We start from the raw sequence: 21,258 nt of genomic DNA on the forward strand, positions 1-21,258 counted from the left end.
TAGTTGCCTGCAGTCATGTTACCATGTCATTTTTTTATAAGCAGGAAAGTTTATTTGTAAAGTGAACACACCTTCAGGTAAAACATATTAGAAACAAAGTTTCTACACTCATCTAAAACCTCCCCACACCCATCAGTCTTATGGGGCCTCAATATGCCAAAGGCCGTACAACCCTTCCCAGGCAGGATTGGGAAGCCCCCTTGAACAGAAGGTCCTGCCCCTTTGCTGAATCAGAAAGCAGACCCTGAGTCAGTTTAAAATCAGGCCATTTATTCAGAAGTCCTTTGTCTGTTGGTCTCTGGAGAATCCAATTTGAACTAGTATATGCGAGCCTCTCCAGATGCTGGTACCTCTCTGGTGGTGTTACAGCTGCAGCGGATTTGCATAATTACCCACACACACACTGGTTTCAGTTCATGGAGGAGCTGTGCTCACCCTCCCCCATGGAATTAGATACAATCCCTGGCCCACAATGATACATAAACTTAATACTGTAAGATCTCCCAAAGATATTGCAGGAAATCGCACCCTCCATTCTGGCTGTTCAGCGTCCTCCGAGCCCTTGCAGTTCAAAGCCAGTCCTAGCTGACGTAGGACAGTGGCCACTCCACCCTTTCTGCCCTGGTGAAGAGGCCCAGGGTGCATGCCCAGCCCTGATAGAGACTGCTACTCAAACGTCCATTCTCACATGGTACATGGGCACCAGCGGTGGGATCAACACTGACTAAATCTTGGAGAATTGCAGTTACTGTAGGTCCATAACCATTCTTTCTTGAGCCAGGGGTTACTCCCGGCTGCCATCAGAGTTGACACACCATAACCTGAGTGCTAGAAGGGTGGAAGTGCTGCAAGCCAAGGATTCAAATGCAGTGATAGAGCTGCGCCTGTCCGCACCGTGCCTGCTTCTTGCTAGAGCTCCAAGTTGCTCCTTACGTGAACAGCGCACGCTCCCGCAGCTGGAACTGAAGAACCTCCCTGTGAACAGAGGAGAGAGTTTCTGCTCCAGCCTGGGGTCTTTCTAATTTCTTTTTAATCTCTTTGCAGAAAGCAGTTTCAAGAGGATTGGCCCTCCTGTGGAAAAGCCTGTGGAGAAAATCCAGAGAGTTGAAGTCATCCCAAGACCAGTCCCTCAGAACATCCATCAGCCCCGAATGCCCCCTTATCCCTTTGTGCATCCACCCTTCCCGCTGCCTCCTGTCCGCCCATTGTACAACAACATACCCCTGAACATAGGACCCATTCCTGCCCCATATGTGCCTCCACTGCCTAACATGCGGGTGAACTACGATTTCCCCCAGATTAATGTTCAGCTGGAGCACAACTTGCCTATGCACTTTGGTCCACAGCCTCGGCATCGGTTCTGATTTGGTTCAAACAGCACTAGTAATGGAGTCTGCAGGGAGAAGCCATGCTGGCACCACCACCACGCTCCCCTCTTCACCCTCTGTCCCCGTGCAGCTGGGGAGCAGATCTAGATTCCCCTCCCCCACACACACAGTATTTAAGGCTTCTAGGATGTTTAAATCTTTGTAATTCAGCATTTGATTCTCTTGAATCTTCTAACTGTGTTGCACAGCCTTTGGAGCAGTAAGAGGCTGCACAGTTCAGGCCTGGGGATCTCTGAAGGTCCTTCTGTTTCACAAAGGCTGTTCAGGGAAGTGAGGGAAGTGATGCTGTGTGGGCATGTAGCCATTCAGTCCACGCCTTGTGCCAAAAACTTACCTTCCTGTCTGCAAAAGCGGCCCTCCTCCTTAATGTGAAGGCTAGCTGGAAGGGAAGATGATGTGGGGAGGCTTGAAATTATTCAGATGCTGGTAATAAGATTCACCTGTGTCTTCCTTCCTTCACACCTTGATAATATTGAGGGAAAGGAGTGAATTTGAGCATCGGGACTGATTATCCCTCGGAGAATAGTCCCAAATTTTTACTGTAATCTGTGATAGCCCTGACAGACAGGAATCTGTACAAGCAAATCTACAACCATTTTGCTTAGCCCAGAAGCCCCTGTCCTGGTGAGAGTCCAATGCTAGGAGGCAGAAGCCATCTTGCTGCGAAGTACCACTCATGCCACTGCACAGCAGCTCAAAGAAAGAGGCTACAAACCACTGGCTTAGTATTGTAAACCACAATTTTCAGAAGTGATGCTCCATTTGGAGTGCCTAGCGTGAGACACCTTAAAGGGGCATGATTTTTCAGAGGACGAGTGGCCAATACTTCCTGAAACACGGGGTCCTTTTCAGTGTCTCAAGTTGGACACACACAATCACTGGTCATTTATTGAAATCTTGGTTATAACAATTGGTAGAAACATACAGATTGTTCAGAAGATAAATGTTAAGGCCCAGATTCAGAGTCGCATATGGGCTAAACTGCATGCCCCCAGCTGCAGTAACCGATCGGGCACCCTTAGTGCTGTTGTGCGTACAAGCCTGGTAGTTATACACACACTGTGCACACATCCGACTCTGAAAACCTGGGCCCAAAGCTTTTCAGCCATGTTTAAATCACTTTAAAATGGGCTGGAAACTGATTTGCAGAGACGCTGTCATTGTTAGGGTACAGCTGCTCTGGATGGGGAGGCGGACTTTCCAGTGGGTGCAGACATACCTCCACTAGTTTGCTCAAGCTAGTGCGCCAAAAATGGCCATGTAGCCACAGCAGCATGAGCAACGGGCTGGGTGAGCTGCCCGAGCATGTGTCTAGAGTCTCGGATGGGAGCATTCTCAGAGCAGCTCGCCCATCCTGCTGCTAATGCCACCGCGGCTACAGTAGCTCAATCAGAGGTGGTGTGAGTATGTCTAAGCGAGCTGGAAATTACATCTCCAGTTCCAGTGTAAGCAGCAAAATACTGCTTTCGACACATTTAATAAACTTCTGAAAAAATTAGCTTGGGAAGACTTCAAACTGTAATACTGCTGAACTTAGCCAAAGAGGTGCTTAGGAGAAACCGTTCTCCTTTAAGAAGCAATGTGGCGAACTCTGTTGGCAATCAGGCTCACTCCTGCTTTACCTGTGACCTGAGTTGAGTAGCCTCTGGCTGGCTTGAACTGGGAGCAGTGTGTGACTCTGGGGCAGTATTGTGGTCTGGCTGCAGATGAATAAGCCAAGTGAGGGATGTGATAAAGAGAAGGATGGGGTGGAAGGCTTGAAGCTGCCTGCGTCAAATGGGTAAATTTTATGCTAGAGCTGCAGCTTTGCAGGCACAAGCCTCTCCCCTCCGCCCCACACACACACACTTGCTATAGTTACTGGTAGGAACAGAGCTCTTCTTAAAAAATGGGTGGAGGGTGAGACTATCAGAATATCCTTCCATTAATGCAGTCGTCTGGTTAAAAAAACCAACCACTTCATCACACAGTTGTCCCCCAAACTGTTTGGTATTTGTTGTTGTTGCTGTTAGGAACCAGATCAAATTAATCTCCCCTCTTTTGATTTCCCTCCCTGGAAGTTAACACCCAGGATTTCTTTACAGGTGTCTCTGCCTTGCCTCGCTAATCTGTCAGATTGGCCCTATCTCTGCAAGCACCATCTCTTTGGGCATTGAGCGGGCAGTGACCCAGGGCAGTGTGAAGTCTGTGACTGGCAGCTGCAGGAGGCACCAGGAGGAAGGCACATGAGGGTGGCTGCCTGTGCTGTCCTGGGTAGGGTGTCCTCTCGGGAGGAATATGGCAGCGAGCAATACCTGGCTGGGCTGTGAGCAGGACATTGCTATCAGTGGTGGGATAGTCTCCAGGAGGACTTTGCCGCGTGGATGTTTTCGTACTTTTTGGAGCTGATACAATTTCTGCACTCCCAGGTGTTATGTATAGGCCAAGAGGTGTCCTGGTCACTGTTCCAGGTTGTCAAGTGCCATTGCCAACGTAGAGTTGTTAACCACACCGTTAACTATTTGTTGACATTACTGCTAAGACTTTTTAATTTAAAGAACTAGCCTAGGGGACGTAGTGGCTTACCGAATGCTGCTCAGCTGGTTATTATTCAGGTTTAAATCTGCACCTTATACCGCACAATCCCCTCAGTAGCCATGGGCAGGCATGTTGACACACTGGGACGGGGACGGAGGGCAGATTGGGTCTGTGCATTTCCTAGCCACTTCTGCAGTTTCTTGTAGTTTGGTTGAAAGGGCTCAGCCACATGCTTTCTCCTTCGAGAGGCTCCCGCAGCGCGGAGGCAGCTGTGTATGCAGAGCGAGTCCTACCACTTCATACCCTGCTTCAAGAACAAGTCTGGAACATGCCATCCCTCCCGCACCTCGTGCACAGGGCGGAGCTCCTGCCTTCCCTCTAACTGGTCAGTGCCCACACTGGAGATGGAGCTTAGCTTTGTGTCTCATCTAATTGAATCAAGGAGTAGTACCCCGGGCTGCCAATCCACCTCAGCTCTCACTCCAGAGGTGGTGCTCTGCTTGCTATACTGTGACCCATCTAGCCAATTAAGGAGTAAGGCTAATGTATTTCAGAAGGAGTCTCTTCTTCTTTTCCTCACTCAGCTGGGAGGCTAGCGGCATGATGCTGGGTCTTAAGGAAGTAGTTCAATCAGGCATCCAGGAGTGCCAGGATGGGGTGAATTTTGCCTTTGTCAGCTGACCCTTCACTTTTTCCTGAGAGACGAGCAGAAAAGCCCTGACCCGTAATACTGGATAGTCCATTGTCTGGTTTTACAAAGTGTAAAGAAAAAAGAGGTCAAATCCCTTGGGAGGGTTGGGGGTTTTTTTGTTTGTTTTTTAAAGTAATAGAAACAGCAGCATGAGCATGGGTACAGGAGAGCCTAGTCGGTGTCTCCTGTAGGATGCTTCAGACATGTATTGCTAACAGCTACATCTCTAAGCAGCATGGAACATCCTCTGACTAAGGGCTGCTGCCTTTGTAGAACGCTCATCTCATAGGCTTCTTCAGTCTGATAAATTTATCTGGAATCATGTTGGAAGTGATGAGGTTCAGTTTCTCATTGTGAGAGGGGAGGACACTAGCTGAAACAGCTTGTTGGCTTAGGAACTGGCTTCAGCTGACATCCTAAAGAACATCTAAAGAAAGTACTTCCCCTGGCAGGATGCTGGTGGTGGTGCTGGTACAGCTAATAGGAGTATTTGAGGAACGAGAGCTTGGGAAATCTTGATCACTGCGCTGGCTTTCCAAACCCTGGCCGTGGCCTTTATCCAAACAAACCTGGCCCATCAGTCAGTCTGCTGCCTCCTCATCGCCAGTCATGTACTTCCTAAATAAAGCAATTGCTCTTTGAAAGCCTCAGATGAAGCAGATACTAATTCTAATACCCAGTGCCTTTGGGGAGTCTCTGTCATTCATTCTTCAAGTGTATTGCACAGGGACTCTCCAATACTCTGCTTGTCAAGCACAGTTACTGTTCCTTCAAATCCAGTTAAATATAAATTGCTTTTCCCTATACTTCCCCCTATTCCTGCATGTGCAGTTACAGTAGAAGAGACTATTTGGGGATGATTTCATAGCAGGAAGCACTCTCCAGTTAAAATGTGAGGTTATGAATCTTTGGCCATATGTGCGTGTCTCTCTCCATAGATACAATAGACTCTTACAGTGAACATCTATCACCACACTAAAGAGCTGGAAACGACGAGACCCACCGCTCACAGCTGAGCCATATCTTTGAAGTGGGTGGTGGTACCAACTCTGTAATTTTTGTTAGGTTTAATTTTATAGTGTCTGGCCAATTTGGGTGGAAAGATTCAATTTTATACAGTAGTTACAACTTTTTTTAGTTCCCCTGTGTCAGTCTGAGTTCAGCAAAACTGCTTGGACAGCATGAGCTTTTGGATTCTACTGTACTGTACCAATCACTCAAGCAAATTTCAGCCTCAGTGCTTGACCATAGACTAGCAAATGGCTATCACCATGCAAAAATAGAAGTGGTGTGGCCATTTGCACACAGCCATATTGAAACCCTAGAGTGTAGACCATTACAAAAATAATGGCCTGGCTCAAAGTCCTGGCTTTCGTATGTTTTTTAAAGTATATATATATTAGCCTGTGCGGGGAAAGGCTGGAAATGGGAGGAGAGGCACTAGGCAGAGTAACCAAGGGAGGTCAGTGTCTGTACTACTGCTTCTTCGTTAAAGGTAAGCACTGGTTCATGCTGCATGAGCAAACTTTGTACCCTCTGGATTTGATGGTGCACGGCAAGCCTCCTGACTCCCATCTCCATGCCAAAGGGAAGCAGGGTTCCCCCTAGGTAGCATTTGGGGAAGTTGTGGTGAGGCATCCTCGCTGAGATGTTCCTGTAGTCTGTGCGTGCTGGATGTCTCTCTCCATTGGAGGTCCTAGAGCAGCCCTGCTGAGGGGAAGGAGAGAATTATTTCTCCTGTCATATTGGCGAGGGCCCATTTTGTGTCTGTGAGGAGAGAAATCAGTGCCTATTGTATGAAACCACCATCAAGTCCTCTGGGCAGCTACAGGCAGTCCAGAGAGATCTGCTCAGCTCTTCACACAGCATTTCACCTTTCAGTCCTTTCTGGCTCTGTGATGGGGCTCCTGTCACAAAGGAAGCTCTTGACTAGGAATTGCCCTGCAGAGAAATGTGAGGCCTCTCCTTCCCTGTCATCCTAACTGGTGATTTTAGAGCCTTCCATTCTCTTCTAGCATCAGTTGGGTTAATGGGGATGTTTCTCAGCTTAAAGAACAAACCATTTCCTGCGCAATTAAAAACAGAAAATTCCATGTTTTGGACTTACCTGGTGTTTTTATGGGTACATCTACCCTGCAAAATAAGACCCACCACAGCAAGACTCAGAGCTTGGGTCAACTGACACAGGCTCTCAGGGCTCAAAATAGCAGAGTAGCTGTCCAAACATGGGCTGGAGGCCAGGATCTAAGACCCCCTTGCCTCACTGAGTTTCTGAGCCCAGGCTCCAGCCCGCACCTGAACATCTACACTGCTGTTTGAAATCCCGAGAGCCTGAGCTCTGAAAGTTGCTTCTGCAGGCCTTTTTACAGGGTAGACATACTCTGCCCCCTTCGAAAACCCCAATGTTCTTCAAAGAGAGGCAGGGGAGGTGTGTCTTGTGGGCCCACATCGATGTTATGACTGGTACTTTTTTATGATTAATCGCAGTATCCTATTTTACTTGCCTTAAAGGTGGAGAGAGAAATTTGGTATTTGCACTTAGCAAAATGTTGTATTAAAATAACCCAACCTTGTAAAGACAAATTGTGCATGTTCTGCAACTTTGTATAACAATAGCCGAAAATGAATAGGTGGTTTATTAAAAAAAAAAAATATTTTTCTTTACCCTCTGGTAGAAAACTGTTCTAATTCTGTGTGTAAAAAGTCCCTGTATCATACTGTAATTTGAATTTTTTTGTAAATAAATTTTGTGCACTCTGGTTTTCATTGCTACATCAATGTCCTTCCACGAGAAGCTGGTTGGTTTGAATTTGAGAGTAATTATAGGCGACAGCGGGTAGAAAGGGGAGACCAACCACAATTCTCGAACCAGATTTCAATCAGAGTGGTTAAAAACTGTAAAAAGTAGTCAGCAAAACACCCAAGCCTCCTGTAAAAGCTTTGTGTTCCAAAGCGTAAAAGGAAAACGAGAATGGGATATAAAATGGTTTCCATTCTCTCACTGCTGTGTGAAGCAGGACAATGTAAAGTAGCCCTTTAAACGGACTGCGTGTGCATGTGAGCATGTGTAGACACATTCTAGCCCAGTGGTTCTCAAACTTTTGTACTGGTGACCCCTTTCACATACCAAGCCTCAGAGTGCGACCCCTCCCCCATCAATGAAAAATGCTTTATGTATTTAACACCATTATAAATGCTGGAGGCAAAGCGGGGTTTGGAGTGGAGGCTGACAGCTCATGACCCCCCCATGCAATAACCTCCTGACCTCCAGTTTGAGAACCCCTGCTCTAGCCTATCTGGATTTTCAGGGCCATATTGACCTGTATGCTCTAGCTGCTTTGTGATGTGAATGTTTTAAAATAGAAACAGGGAATGAAAGAGGAAATGTCCATATTGGCAGCCTGGCGACAGACTGAGACAGGAAGAGCAGGGAGATGGTTGGAGGCAGGGAACTGTGGGAGACTTCCCTGACACTCTTCTTTCAGCCCCTTTGCTGGGCATTTTTCATTTGGCTTCAGCCCCATAAATGTGGGGGGAAGGGTCTCTGAGCCCCAAAAAGCAAGTGAAAAATAGGGAAATGTGAACTCATACTACTGGGGGCAGGGGTGTTATAAAAAACCACAACCAGCCTCATCGGCAGTGCTAGGCTTGGCTCTAAAATCAGGGAAGGAATAGGCAGCAATGGCTGTGGGATGAGGGGAGCAGGCATCAGAAAGCATTTACATTGGGACTGTACTGCTGCAGTTCTTGGTGTGGACCACGGGCACAGGGACAATACAGGTAACATAATTCCTGTACAGACAAGGCAAGTGCTCTCTTAGTTCAGTGTAGCTGTCCTCCGCCCTCTCCCCAACCCAAGGTTTTTTTACCTCTACAGACCATGCTGAGGGAAAACCGTCCCTTGCCTTGATTTGGCAGGGCTTTTACCACATTGCTATAGGGGGTTGTGGTGCAGTGTGCGGGCACATACGTTAAAAAGAAATCAATCCCCTTTTTTCCCTAGTCGAGACGTGGCCTCGGTGACTAGCTTCAGTAACACAGTCCCTGGCGTCTGGTCTACACAATGATCATATCTTCTCTAAATCAAACCAAGACAACAGGGCCCAGCTGCTCTCTCCTTGTACTGTTTTGTGGATGGGAGCGGGAAGGGTTAAACTGACTTTTTGAGTTGAGGCGTTGTCACTGCACATCCCATCTTCCTGTAGAGGGACTCGCTCCTGATGCCAGGTAAGTAGCTTTGTTTGGGTGGGGAGGTGACATTTACTTTCCCCTCCTCTTTTTACTAAATTAACAGGCAAATCCAGAAAGGTTAGTGGAGCCCTGCTTCCAGCATCCCCCACTCTCCAGCTGCGCTGCTGGCTCTGTGGAAGCTGCAGGTTCAGGGCACTTTATCATGCACGCCCTCACAATGAGAGGCTTAGCAGTAATGCAGTAGACAGCTAGCGGTGCTGCTTGTGCAGAGACTGTGCGCTCTTGTCAGTACATTTAATTCCTCCTTCTCAGCTCAGCTCATTTTCTAGGAGGTAGAGTTAGAGAACCAAGTTTTATAGCCACACACACAAACCTTGGTTAAAAAACAATGAAGGTTGCAAAGTCAGGCACTCACAAGATAGGCAAGGTCAAATTAAAGGTGCTTGTGCAGCCTTTATTCAGCACCCTTGTGCATAGGTGCATGATAAGTTTTTAATTCTGTGATCAGCTGCTGTTCTCCCCGCCTGCCCACCCCCCTGCTGCAGGACCCCGGCTCATTCAGCGCACAGGACTGATGGGTCTCAGGCAGTAAGCGGCTAGTCAGTATTTGGTTTTCTCCTTGCACGCTATTCAAATCCTGCTCTGAAGACAGAATTATTAATTTCTTCATGGGCTCTTCTCTGGCCCACATCACTAGTATCTGAGTGCTTCACCAACACTCCTTTATTAATCTTTACAACACTCCTGGGAGATGGTGGTATTGAGATAGGCTAGCCCCCATTTTACAGGCAGGGGAGCTGAGGCAGAGTTTAAAGTGAAAAGTATCCATTGATTTTAGGTACCCAGTCTGAGAGGCCTAGGACCTGGTTTTTCAGAGTACTCAGAGTTCTATAGCTCTGCATAGCACGGATCCCATTGACTTCAGTTGCTGCACTGAGGACTCTGCACTTCTACAAATCAGGTCCCCGGGTCTCAAGCCAGGCCTCCAGAAAATGAGGCATGCACAGCCAGTGACCACCTGTGAAAAGTCTGTTTTAAGGGACTTGTGTAGCCATGCACAGAAACTCTGTGGCAGAGACGAGGATAGAATCCAATTCTCCTGGGCAATTCCGACCGTCTAAGCATGAGACTTTCCTTTTTCTTCCTGCAATGGCCTGCCTCATCCGTTGCTTCCCTGCCAGCTTCTGCAGCAAATGAGGCAGGGATCCTATGGACAGCAGCCTAGGTCATCCACAGAGCAGGTCCATCTTGGGTACTGAATGAGGCAGGGGTCCTGTGGGAAAAATTGGGATGTGATTCCGTAATTGAAAACTTGTCATGCATCTGCACAAGGGGGCTGAATTAAGGGTGCCCAGACAACCGTAATTCTGGTATTACCTAATTTTTGAGTGCTTGACTTTGCAACTTGGATATTCTTTTAAGATGGGGTTTGTGAGAGACTTGGAAAAAAAAGCAAGCTGAAAAAAATTCCAGCACATGCCATCACGTTGGGACCCGCACGGGTCTTCAGCAGGATTGAAACGTCTACCTCCACCTGCACCAACCTCCGTGACTTGAGGTAACAGCGTAACCTGATAGCAATAGTAGCTTGTCGTCCACATGGACCAGAGCGAGAAGGGGACGGGAGACACTGTGCCAAGGGGGTTTGCAGGTATTTGCTGACAGCAGAGAGAGGTGAGGCTCAGTAAGTGTGGGATTCCATGCCAGGCTCTGGAGGGGAGTGTGCTGTAAAAGGCACAGACGCTGCTGTCAGTTTCCCCCAAGCTTGACCCCTTTTCCAACCTGTCCTTGTCCTTTCACCCCTGGCTTCTATCCCAGTCCCATTCTCCACTCCACAGGCTCTTCACCCTTGTCCTAGTCTCCCTGACTCCCAGTCTATCCCCTTCACCCCCAGTCCCACCCCTTCTGCCCCAACTTCTTGTCTCTAGTCTCCTTACCCAGCCCACCAGAGTCTCCCTTCAGCTCCTTGTCCAATCTCTCTGCCTCCATCTTCCTGTCCAGCCAACTGATTCCCAGTCCTAGCCTCCCTGCCCAGCCCATGACTCAGTCTCCTTGCCCAGCCAGACCAGACTCCTTGCCTCAATTTGCCCTTCCTCTGCACCCATCTGCCTTTTTTCCTTTCCACACTTGAATTAAACGGCTTCCTCTACCCTGCCTGGGGGCCAGCAGGGCTCACTGAGGGCACAGGAGAGACAGGCTTTCAGCTCTCAAGTCTGGTGTCTGGCCCCACCCCAGGGTGCAGCAGTCATTCCTTCTGAGTCCCTGTAGCCCTGGGCTGGAGCAGGCTTGGTTGCTCTGTGGGGACAGTGCATGTGCAGACCATGAGTATTAGGAGCTGTGAGGATGGAATAATTATAGACTGTGACGCTTTAGCAGACCTCTACCAAGCATGAGCAATTTTTCAAAGACTTATAACTAGTCCAAATCCAGGTGGATTTTCCCAAAAGGTCAATTTCTGCTCCGAAGGCCACTCACCTGTCAAATTTGAAGTCCTTGCTATAAACGATGGGGGTGCTAGAGCTTTTCAAAGGAAAGCCCTCAAGAATATAACATGGGCAAAAATGTATTTTTCCCTCGCCTTGTTCTCAGAAACAGCTACATGGTTTTGGCTGAAAGTTTTTGAAAGAGGCAGACGTGCCACATGGGAAATTTCAGCCTGAACAGTTCAACTTTGGCAAAGTTACAAGCAACAGAATAAGAAGGGTTGTGCTACCAGCCCCATCTAGAAGTAAGTCAATTCTCGCTTACCTACTGAAGCATCTTCACTATAAATGGTGCTGGCAACAATGAAGCTGGGCTCTTGGGTGCTTCTAGAGTACCAGTCACTGTAGTAGTTAAGTACATACTCAAGGGTCCCTGTTACATAAAAGAGACAATCACAGTATTGGGCTTCAAGCATGAGGCCTGATTATTCTCAGAGGTGCTGAGCAATTGCAACTCCTGGCGTTAGTTGGGGTTGTGGGCACCTGGTGGTGCTGAGAATCAATCCCATGAAGCCAACGTTGAGACTCTGGCACAAAGCCATATGAAACGCTAGTTGAGTCAGTGGCAAAAGTCAGCCCCATCAGAAGTAGAAGAGAGGTTTATTGTAGCCATGTTATAGTGCTGGAGAGCAAAATTCCAGTTGTGGATTTGTACAGCACCTTGCACATCGGGGCTCTGATCTTGTCAGGATTTCCAGGAACTGCTGTAATACCAGTAATAGTGAGGGGATTGTTCAGATAGTACAACCCCACACGACTCTTTGGAAGGGCAGGCAGACTGTATTTGTGATTTTCACATGCGGAAAAGCAGTGGTTCCTGTAGCTAAGGCCTGAGATGCCTCAGCAGAGCTGAGTGGAGACCCAGGCCTGGAACAGAAGGAGATGCTTCGCAGAGCTGCCGAGGAAGCTTGTCTGGCTTTAGCACAGAGGGAGCAACTGTACTGTTTACCCATGACTCTCGGGGGTGGGGAGGTGGCTAATGAAAGATTGCAGCAGATGCACACAGTAGGGAAGCTGACCTTGAGGGAACGGGGCCTTGCAAGACACAACAACAGAGCCTGTCTCTTTTCAAAACAGCTGAGCAAATGCCTCAGAAAACACCGTCAGGCCTTGGCTCCCAAGCTCAGAGAAAAGCCTGCTCTAGCTGAAAGGGAATCTTCAGTGTGAACCACACCTGTCCCTTCAACCACCGCCCCGTGGGTGGGGGGCGGTGGAAGGGAGCATGGCCAGGAGCGAGATGAGGCCTCCTGCAGGAGCCTTACGTGTGGGAGAGTTGCTGCTTTTACTCTGGGGTGCGCTGTGACATGCAGCGCTAGTGCTAGTGATCTTAATGCACCAGGGAGCACCATTGACCCCAAAGCTGGAGAGTGCAAGGGAGTTCTGGCATTGGTCTATGTCTCCCTGCCTGCTAGCTCCTCTCTGTAACTTCATGCGTTTAGCAGCAGGGAGCAGGAGTTAGGATTTCTTCAAGATCGTTTGTGGCACAAACGCAGCCCCCTCCTTTCACTCTGTTCTTCACACCACTGCTGACCACAGCCACCTTCCTTACCAGTTGCCCCTTCTTGCTGGTTTAATTACACCAGGGAGAATTAGGGGTCAAGTGAAAGCAGCTGGGCTGGGGCTCAAAGCCCTGAGAAATCTGATGCTGCAGCTAATTACTATTTAAAGCAATTATTTACTCCCCCCAAAACAAAAAATCTTTCTGGTCCAAAGTTGCCTCCAAGGGCTGCTTTTCTGGGCCCCTGGGCATGCAAAGTACAATAGCTGCCCCAAACAAGGCCTTCAGCTTCTGATCAGTGAGGTTCTGCTGCTGCTTTGCTAGAAGCCTCTCAGCACTGATGGCCCAGTAGATGTCAAAGCTTCCCACCTTCTTTGCCTTCTAGTAGCAGCTACTGGGTGTAAGGATGCAACCACTTAATAGTTACATCTAATGCAGTAGTGCCTCTGGGCCCCACAGCACAGAGCCCCATTGTGTCAGGTGCTGTACGAACGTTAAGAGACAGCTCCTGCCTGGGGAGTGTACAAGCTAAATAGATGCTATGGTGATAGGAGCTGAGAGATGGCAGAGGTAGTTTGCTGCTGCAGACCATGCTGGATTCCTCCCCAGTGTCACCAAGTCTCTGAACTACAGGGCATAGAGTGGCACATCCTCTCATGCGGGCCAGCCCGGCCTCCCTGGCCTGCATTCCCAGCTTCCTGCCCTGCAGGAGGGCCAAGGAGGGAGGAAGCTGGGCTGACCCATTGTTTCCAGGGAAGAGGGCGGGGAGGGGAGTGTGAGACCTGAGTGGCTGGTCTGGGCTCCCCTCTGGTGAAAATGGTACAGTTCCCTCACCTGAAAGCTCCTGCCTGACTCCTGTCCCAGGTGCCTTCCTGAGTGGGGAGCAAGGAAGCCTAGAGCTGCAGCAGGTGTGGGGTGTGCCTAGGCCCCAGGAGGACAGCGTGGGGGCAGCAGCAAGGTAGGGAGGGGGCAGCTAGCTAGCAGTCATTGGGGTGGTGGAGGGCAGGTGCTTTGCCTGTGAGCTTCATTGTGTGTGTATGTGGGGGGACGGGCATTACTTGAATTACTCCCTCTGGTGCTATTATGTGATACCTGAGTGTTGTTGCATATGCTGCTGTAATTGATTGTAATGGTGTCAAACCTGTTTCTAGGGCCATTTTCTCACCCAAGGAAACAAACAGCGGTTTTGCAACCTGTAATGGGTTAATGGGGGGGGGGCATTATTTTGATGGCACAGAGTCCCAGCTTGGCAGGTGTGGAGGTCGAGAGGTGAGATCAGGGCACAGGCAGTTGCCAGTCAACCAGCTGTGGTAGCCGGAGGGGCCAGGGCGTGGCAGGGCTAGTGATCTCTGCTGTGTTTGTGGCATGGAGCCTCTCCTTGTCCAAGGACATTACACCCGCCTGGCTTTGTGGTTGGGTCATACCTGTACTCTAGTTAACGCTGCCTCTTACTTTGCACTGAGCACAACTATTGGCTAGTAAGCCCCTGCTGAAGTGAAAGGTGTTTGGGGGACCTGGTGGTTTAAGGGACTGGGGCCTAGAGATGGAGCCTTGCACCTCAGAGTCACGGAATGTGACCTACCCCACAATGAGCGTTGCCCATTATGTCTCCTTCGTGGCCTAAGCCAAGTTCCCAGTAGGCACCACGTGGTATTGTGTTTGTGCCCTTGCAACAGAGAGGCCAACCGTGAAATGGGCCATTGACAACGAGCTCATGCCCAGCTCTGGCCCCTCCAGGTCAGAGTGGAGGTTGTTGGTAGGACAGCTTGGGGAAGCTTAACGGAGCCACTGATGGAAAAATCAAGCCTGCAAGGCACCAGGGCTGCAGCTCCAGCACTAAATTCATCTTTAAGTGTTTCCAAAACCAGAGCCGAGGGAGTGGTACCAGCCAGAGTAAAAGTGCTGCATGAGCAGCTGGGGCAAGGTGGACAAACCTCACAGCCCCTGAAGGTGCAGTGGGATGAACTCTAGAACGTTTTCAAGGCATTTGTCTGGTCCATCCGCTCCTAAACCCTCATACATCCTTCTCCCTTCCTCAGTGCCTGCCCTTTTCCTTCACACTATGGTCAGTCTTCTGGCTGCCTGCACCTACTGATTATTTCTCTTCCCTTGGCTTCTTTCCTCTCTGACCTGAGACTCCGCTGCTCCAGAGATGCCCTGCCATGTGCTGAAACCTTACAACATATATTTGGGGTCCTGGTGGCTAGGCTGCTGGAAAGTTCCTGGCTTTGCTACTTGTCTGCTGTGCTAGCAAGTCGCTTCCCCCCTGCATGTCTCAGGTAATACGTCCCTCTTTTGGATGGCACTTTGTGACAGATGAGTAAAATGTGCTATGTAAGATCTAGGTGTTTCGGTTCCTCCAGTGCTTGCTCAGAATGGGGGCAGAGCAGGGTTCATGGACAGCAGCTGAGCAGTGTTTGATTGATTAACTGAACAGCTCCAAGCTTTCTTTATAAAGGTTGGACTGATTCCAAGCCTGGGGCTGAGATTTGGGGCTGTCCTTATGGTGCCTGAATTGGGTCACTGGGCAAACTGGTACCAGTGCCTCGACCCAGCTGTTCCTCTCAGCACAAACACAGCAAATGGAAGGAGGAGAGGGCAAGAGAGAGGAGGAAACTCTGTGCTCTTCGGGCGTTGCTAGGCTTCCAGGCCAGGGGAACCAGGTCTGTCTAGCGATCTAGCTGAGCCCGTCCTGTTGGAATTGTGTTTTATTAAAGACGATGTGGCACAGCAAGAGGCCAGGAAGGAAACAGCCCAGTGGAATGGAGTGTGCGTTATCGGTCTGCTGGAACTCTATCCTCTGAGCTGCTCAAGTGCTGGCAGGGGGGGAGGCGCAGGAGGAGGGCCTCTTCCCGATGGGGTGGGAGCTATTCATGGCCAGGGAGCATTCAGAAACCCTCCCAAGCGCCCCGAGGGGCAGCATCAAAGAGTCAGGTGACCCCAGGCGCAGCCCCATTTGCTGTTCAGGGCAGGGCAGCGAGGACAGTGCCTCGTCTCCATTAACGCCCAAGTTCAGCTTGGCTGCTCTCAGAAAAAGACAGATGACCCTGGTGCAGGGGAGTGCGACTGAAGAGCACAGGAGCATCCCCCTCCCAAGTCCCAGCAGGGTCATCTCCAGAGGAAATTTGGGTGGTGCTTGGGCAAATGCTGCATCTTTTGGCTTAGCCCAAGGAGGGCTTGCTTAGACTGAGTCCAGCATTTAATGCATTTCCTGAACTGGAGGTGGGGGGATCATTAAAGGGTACCAGGGGGAGGGAGGGGAGAAGAGGCAGGTGCCAGAGATGCTATTTAGGTAGAGCAAGGGGATGCAGAGAGGCTGTTCCTGGTTCTGTCCCAGGGTGGGGCAGCAGGGAGCAGAGGCGCACAGAGCCGGCTGGGGAGAGGTTGGCCCCTGATGCTGGCAGTAGAATCCAAGGGCTGGCAGGGCTGAAATGAGCCCCCCAGCCCGGCAGGGAGCTGTTCCGCAGTGGAAGGGTGTGGGGAGAAGGACCCAGTGCTGCTATTGAGGCAGGGCTGCCCTGACTGTGTGTGTGTGTGGTAACTCCCTCCCAGGTATGCTGGGAAGCAGGACTGGATGTGGGACAGAGGGTGACGGGCAACAGGTCTGACAAATCTACTACCCCCACCTCCACAGCACTAGCAGAGTTGGCACCCCAGCGGGGGGGTCATGTTAACAGAGGTGATGCTTTGGTTTTGTAATGACAAGGCCTGTGCTGGAACCCACGTTTGGTTGGTTCCTTTCACTACTTTCTGTCAGTGGGGGAAGCTGTGGGGTTTTGACATTAAAAATCACTGAAAGTATTTTGTTTAAAGCAGGTGATGGGGGAGGGGCAATATTTGCAGTGAGGTTTATTTAGTGTCCCCTAAAAGAGTTTGGCAGCTGAACTGCAGTAGGGAGCACTAATGCAGTCATACTGTTGTGACATTTCACTGGCTTCTACTCTGGAAGACTCTTAATCCCTTGCACTACTCTAGCATGTATCATCTAGCCTCTGTGGGCCTATCAGCCCTGCTTTACAGATGGGGAAATGGAGGCACAGAGGTAAAGTGCACTGAAAACTGTGTGTTGGAGTCAGGAACAGAACCCAAGCCTAGAGCTGTGCCAATAACTAATCGTTTGCTTACGGGCCAGACCGGGGGAGCGGAGTATGGGGGGCTCGTGTTGAGCAGGGGGGGGGGGAATTGTTTTGGATCAACGCCAACTGAAATTTTTTTCAAATTTCCCGGCAAAAAGGCAAACAAAACCTTTTGAGTCAAAGTTAATTCAAAGTTTTTGTTTAAAAAGAATGGAATGAAATTTGAAACTGAAAAGTCGCTTCAAACTGAGATATTTTGAAAAGGTTGAAAGAAGACATTTAGATTTTTTTTTTCTCAGTATTTTGTTGTTTTGATTGATAGGAATTTGCATTTTTTTCAGTGGGGAGAAAAAGGGCGCTGAAAAATTTCACCCAGCTCTCCCCAGGAGTACTGATGTCATGTCATGTCATGTCCCCCCTGCTCTAACCACTAGTCTCTGCACCCACTGATGCACTTTTATATCTATATAATTTGGCTTATCTGATCAGGTAGTGTCCCATCCCATTCTGTCACAGAAGTGCTGAGGCTTCCTGGTCTCTTTGTAACAGAAGAACAGCTTTTGATCTGCTGCACAGCAAGGGGCCAGCACAGGGACCCCACTGACCCTCCTCAAAGGAAAACTAGCTGCCTACTTCTCCACATCCCCCATCCCCACACACTCATCACCATAGAGACAGAAGGAATCTGCCACAGGGGATGCAGCTGTCCAGGCCTGGCCTCAGTGGAAGGCTGCACTGTTAACTGCTGGCTAATTGCTGAGTGAGACATGCTCAAACCCAGGTCTGGGAAAGATTCTGCCTGAGTGGAGGCTGTAGTGGCCCCGCTGTTCTGCTTTCCCTTTGCATGCTGCATGACCTGCTGCAGGGCTGGAGTGAGCCCTCCTCTTTCTGCCTGGCCTCGGAGGTTCCCCTGGTGCTCCCGCTCTTACCTTTGAGAGCCCTCTGCCTTAGGCCTGTTTCCATGGCAGCAGGACCTGCTTTGTAGAGCAGCTGGGATCAGCTCTTTGCATCCTCCTTATGGCTGAGGGACTCTTTCTGCCTATATCACTGAGCCAAGGAGCAGCCCTTCCTGCCTCCCCAGCTGAGGCATTTAAGCTGAGAAACTATCCAACCAGTTCACACATGCTCATTCCCACTCGGTGTTTATCCCACTCCCCTCTGTGCAGAGTCCTCTTGTTCCCAGGTGCATGGCGAGGGGGGAGCTGCTTTCAGGAGTACCTCAGAGGAGACCACAGTTGAGCAGGGACAAAAGAGTTTCACGCCCTGAACCCCCCCTCCCCTTTCTATTGGCAGGTGCCTACACCTACCTGCCAGCCAGGGCTGGCATTAGGAAGTGCGGGGCCCAATTTGAACAGTTTTGATAGGGCCCCGGCAGGGCTGAGTATTAAAAAATAAATATATATATGTATGTAAAAAAACTCATGAGGCTTGTACTCACTGGGCGGTGCTCTGAGTTTTCAGTGGCACTTCCTTCACTCACTCCAGGTCTTCGGTAGCACTGAAGGACCTGCTGCCCAAGACCCAGAGCAAGGGAAGGACCCGCTGCTGAAGACCCAGAGCACTGCCAGGTGAGTAAAAATTAAAAAGGTGCCTCTAGCCAGGGAAGAGATTGTCACTGGGTGTGGGGCCTGATCTGGGGGACTTGGCCGAAAGCCAGCCCTGCTGCCAGCACTACTGTCTGAGGCCTTTCTCTCTACAACTTCAGACCCAAGCAGCAGAACATCGCTTTTTAAAGCAACACCTATTTCCAGACCCTTTAACTGTCAGCCACTCTGCCTCTCCTGCTTTGTCTGCCCAGGGAGCTGAGCACCAGTGTGCTCCCACTGGGGTCCTGGAGCTTCTCTGCAGCTCGAAGGAACAGGGAAATACCTGGCTGAGCACAGCCTCATCCCCCTCCCCAGTCCCAACGTGGGTGGGGTCCATCGTACCAGAACAGGATCCTTTTGTGCAGAAGTCTACAGAGCAGGGTCAGCTTGGTGGCTGGTGCCCTGCATGGGGCAGGCCAGGCATGAATGACTGACAGCATCTGGCAGGAACCAGTCACTCTAGTAAGGTTATTGCTGCTTATGACAAATCCAAGTCTCCGCTGTAAGTTGCCTGTATCTTAGTAGCAGGAGGAGTGAGAGGAAGAGTCAAAGGCTGCAGACTGGTGGGGGAAAGATGAAGGGGGTGTGTGTACATACACAGGTTAAAAGCCATTTGAGTTGAGGCTTTTCCCCTGAGGGCAGTGAGTGCCGACAAAAGACTAATAGCACCAGGCCTAAATAACAGGTACACAAGTGAGGTGCTGTGCCACAGCATGGGGGTACTTGCTCCAGCCCCACCTACGCTATCTGGCTCTATGATCTAACCAGGCATGGGCAGGCCAGGAAAGCGTTTTGACCTCAAGCCCTCATTTGAATGGAGCTTTGCAGAGGTGAACAACAGCAGCATGAGGCTCTGCAGCTGCTCTAACAAGGGATTAGTCCCTCTAGGCTGCCAGCAGACACAGGATACTGCAGGCTTAGAGCATGGAATGAAACCCCACCCATGTTTCACTCTTCCCTGATGCCTGCTCTTACTATAGTCTTGGTTCTTCACTTGACCTGGTGTTGAAAAGAAAAGCACCAGCAAGCAGAGAAGTCACTGCACTGTCAGAGGAGTCCTGCAAACAGCCCTGCAACTTTGCAATAGCAGATAGCACTGGGCCCCTGGTATGAAAGCTTCCCCCAAGTACCAGCTGTTAAGGCCTTACCCAGGGAGCTCTTTTATTTGAGAGCCTTCTCTCTTCTGCAAAGGAAGATCAGTGCTTGAATGGAGTAGAGCTACTAAAGAACCATGAACCTTTAACATGAGTATTTTGTCCCCAGCTGGGTGCACGCTCATCTCCTTAGCAAACAGTGCCTCATGAGCAGATAACTCATTCAGAACTGCAGAGCCAGGAGCTCACTGGACATGAGCCAAGTTTCAGAAGCTTCCTTTAATCCCCTTTGCAGAACTGCCAGAATCAGCAATTGAGGTGGAGTGAGGATGTGGTTTTTCGTTATGGATGGATGCTGGCCTCCAGCTAGTGGTGATGAGCTTCTCTCCCCCATTAGGCATTAAGGGCAGGAAGCATAGCAGCAGGGATGGGAGTTGGCAGGCACCACCTGTCCAAGCTGGGTAGAATGGTGGCCTTCCTGATGCTTACACCTGGCTGAGCTGATACTTGTCTAGTGTCAATAGTAGGAGGAGCTGGTTTCAGAGCAGCAGCCATGTTAGTCTGTATCTGCAAAAAAGAACAGGAGGACTTGTGGCACCTTTAGAGACTAACAAATGTATTTGAACATAAACTTTCATGGGCTACAGCCCACTTCATTGGATGCATGTAGTGGAAAATACAATAGGAAGATATATACACAGAACATGAAACAATGGGTGTTACTGTAAGGAGAGTGATTAGTTAAGGTGAGCTACTATCAGCAGGAGACAGAGGGCCATTTTCATTACCACTAGGAACAGTTTGTTTCTAGCAATTGACAAGGAGATATAAGGAAGGGGGGGGAGGACTAAGCATGCAGAAATAGTTTTCCTTTGTGTAATGGCCCATGCACTCCCAGTCTTTATTCAAGCCTGGTTTGATGGTGTCCAATTTGCAAATTAAGTAGGAGTATTTCCCTTCAGGTGACTTAGGCCTGGGCTACAATAGCAGGGAGTGGTTTGAACTAAGATTCGCATAGCTGAAGTATCTTAGTCCAACTTACCTGGCCAGCCTGATGGTGGTGAGTCGACTGCTGCGGCTCCCCCATTGACTCTGCTTGACACTTGTACTCCACTCAGGAGTATGGGTGTCAATTCACAGACCAATTTGTCTCATTGGGATGAGACATGATAAATCAATCCCATGATACATTGAACACTACCTGCCAGATAGTATCTATGTTCCCTTACATAGTGGCCTTCCTACTCCTCTCCAGCCCCTAATCTGCTTACACAGGGAGTATGACTAAAACAAAGTCATTCTCCCCTCCCCCCCCCCCCGCCCCCCACACCCTGTATTAGCTTCACAGTGCTTGAAAGTCACTTCTGGACTCCCAAATCCAAAAATTTGGGAGTCTCAAGAAGGCTGGACAAAGCACAAGGATATAGTGGGGTCAAGTCTACGCAGTTACTGGGATAATACACAAGTAGAATCTAGCTCTGACTTTCTGGGCTTGAAGAGCCTTCATATCCATATCAGTTCAGCTTTAGACCTGGTAGTTAAGTTTTAATAAGTTTGGCTATAGATTTTCACCCTCACCCTCCAGCAGCACGAGGGAGGTGTTACTGGTGCAGGCCAGTCAACACATTCTCTGAACTCTGCTTTTTCCTTGTGCCAACCTCTGCCCTAAATAGTGGCAACGCCAGCTACCAGCACCCAGCCCAACAGCATGTTGCAGAGAAACCGCCATACAAT

At 49.6% G+C, this 21,258-nt stretch overlaps 1 protein-coding gene across 4 annotated transcripts in view; it reads left to right on the plus strand.

Moving 5' to 3' along the window:
* RNF216 (ring finger protein 216) overlaps positions 1–7,362 on the plus strand; it is a 121,736-nt gene extending 114,374 nt beyond the window's left edge. For all 4 annotated transcript variants that reach the window (XM_032767765.2, XM_075069172.1, XM_032767767.2 and 1 more), the window contains one exon: positions 1,045–7,362. In XM_032767765.2, the coding sequence (XP_032623656.1) occupies positions 1,045–1,364 (320 nt within the window). In that variant the 3' untranslated portion in view covers positions 1,365–7,362. The remainder of the gene's footprint in view (positions 1–1,044) is intronic.
* The last annotated feature ends 13,896 nt before the right edge of the window (positions 7,363–21,258 follow it).

The sequence above is a fragment of the Chelonoidis abingdonii genome, chromosome 9 (assembly GCF_003597395.2).
Source record: "Chelonoidis abingdonii isolate Lonesome George chromosome 9, CheloAbing_2.0, whole genome shotgun sequence".
NCBI lineage: Eukaryota > Metazoa > Chordata > Testudines > Testudinidae > Chelonoidis > Chelonoidis abingdonii.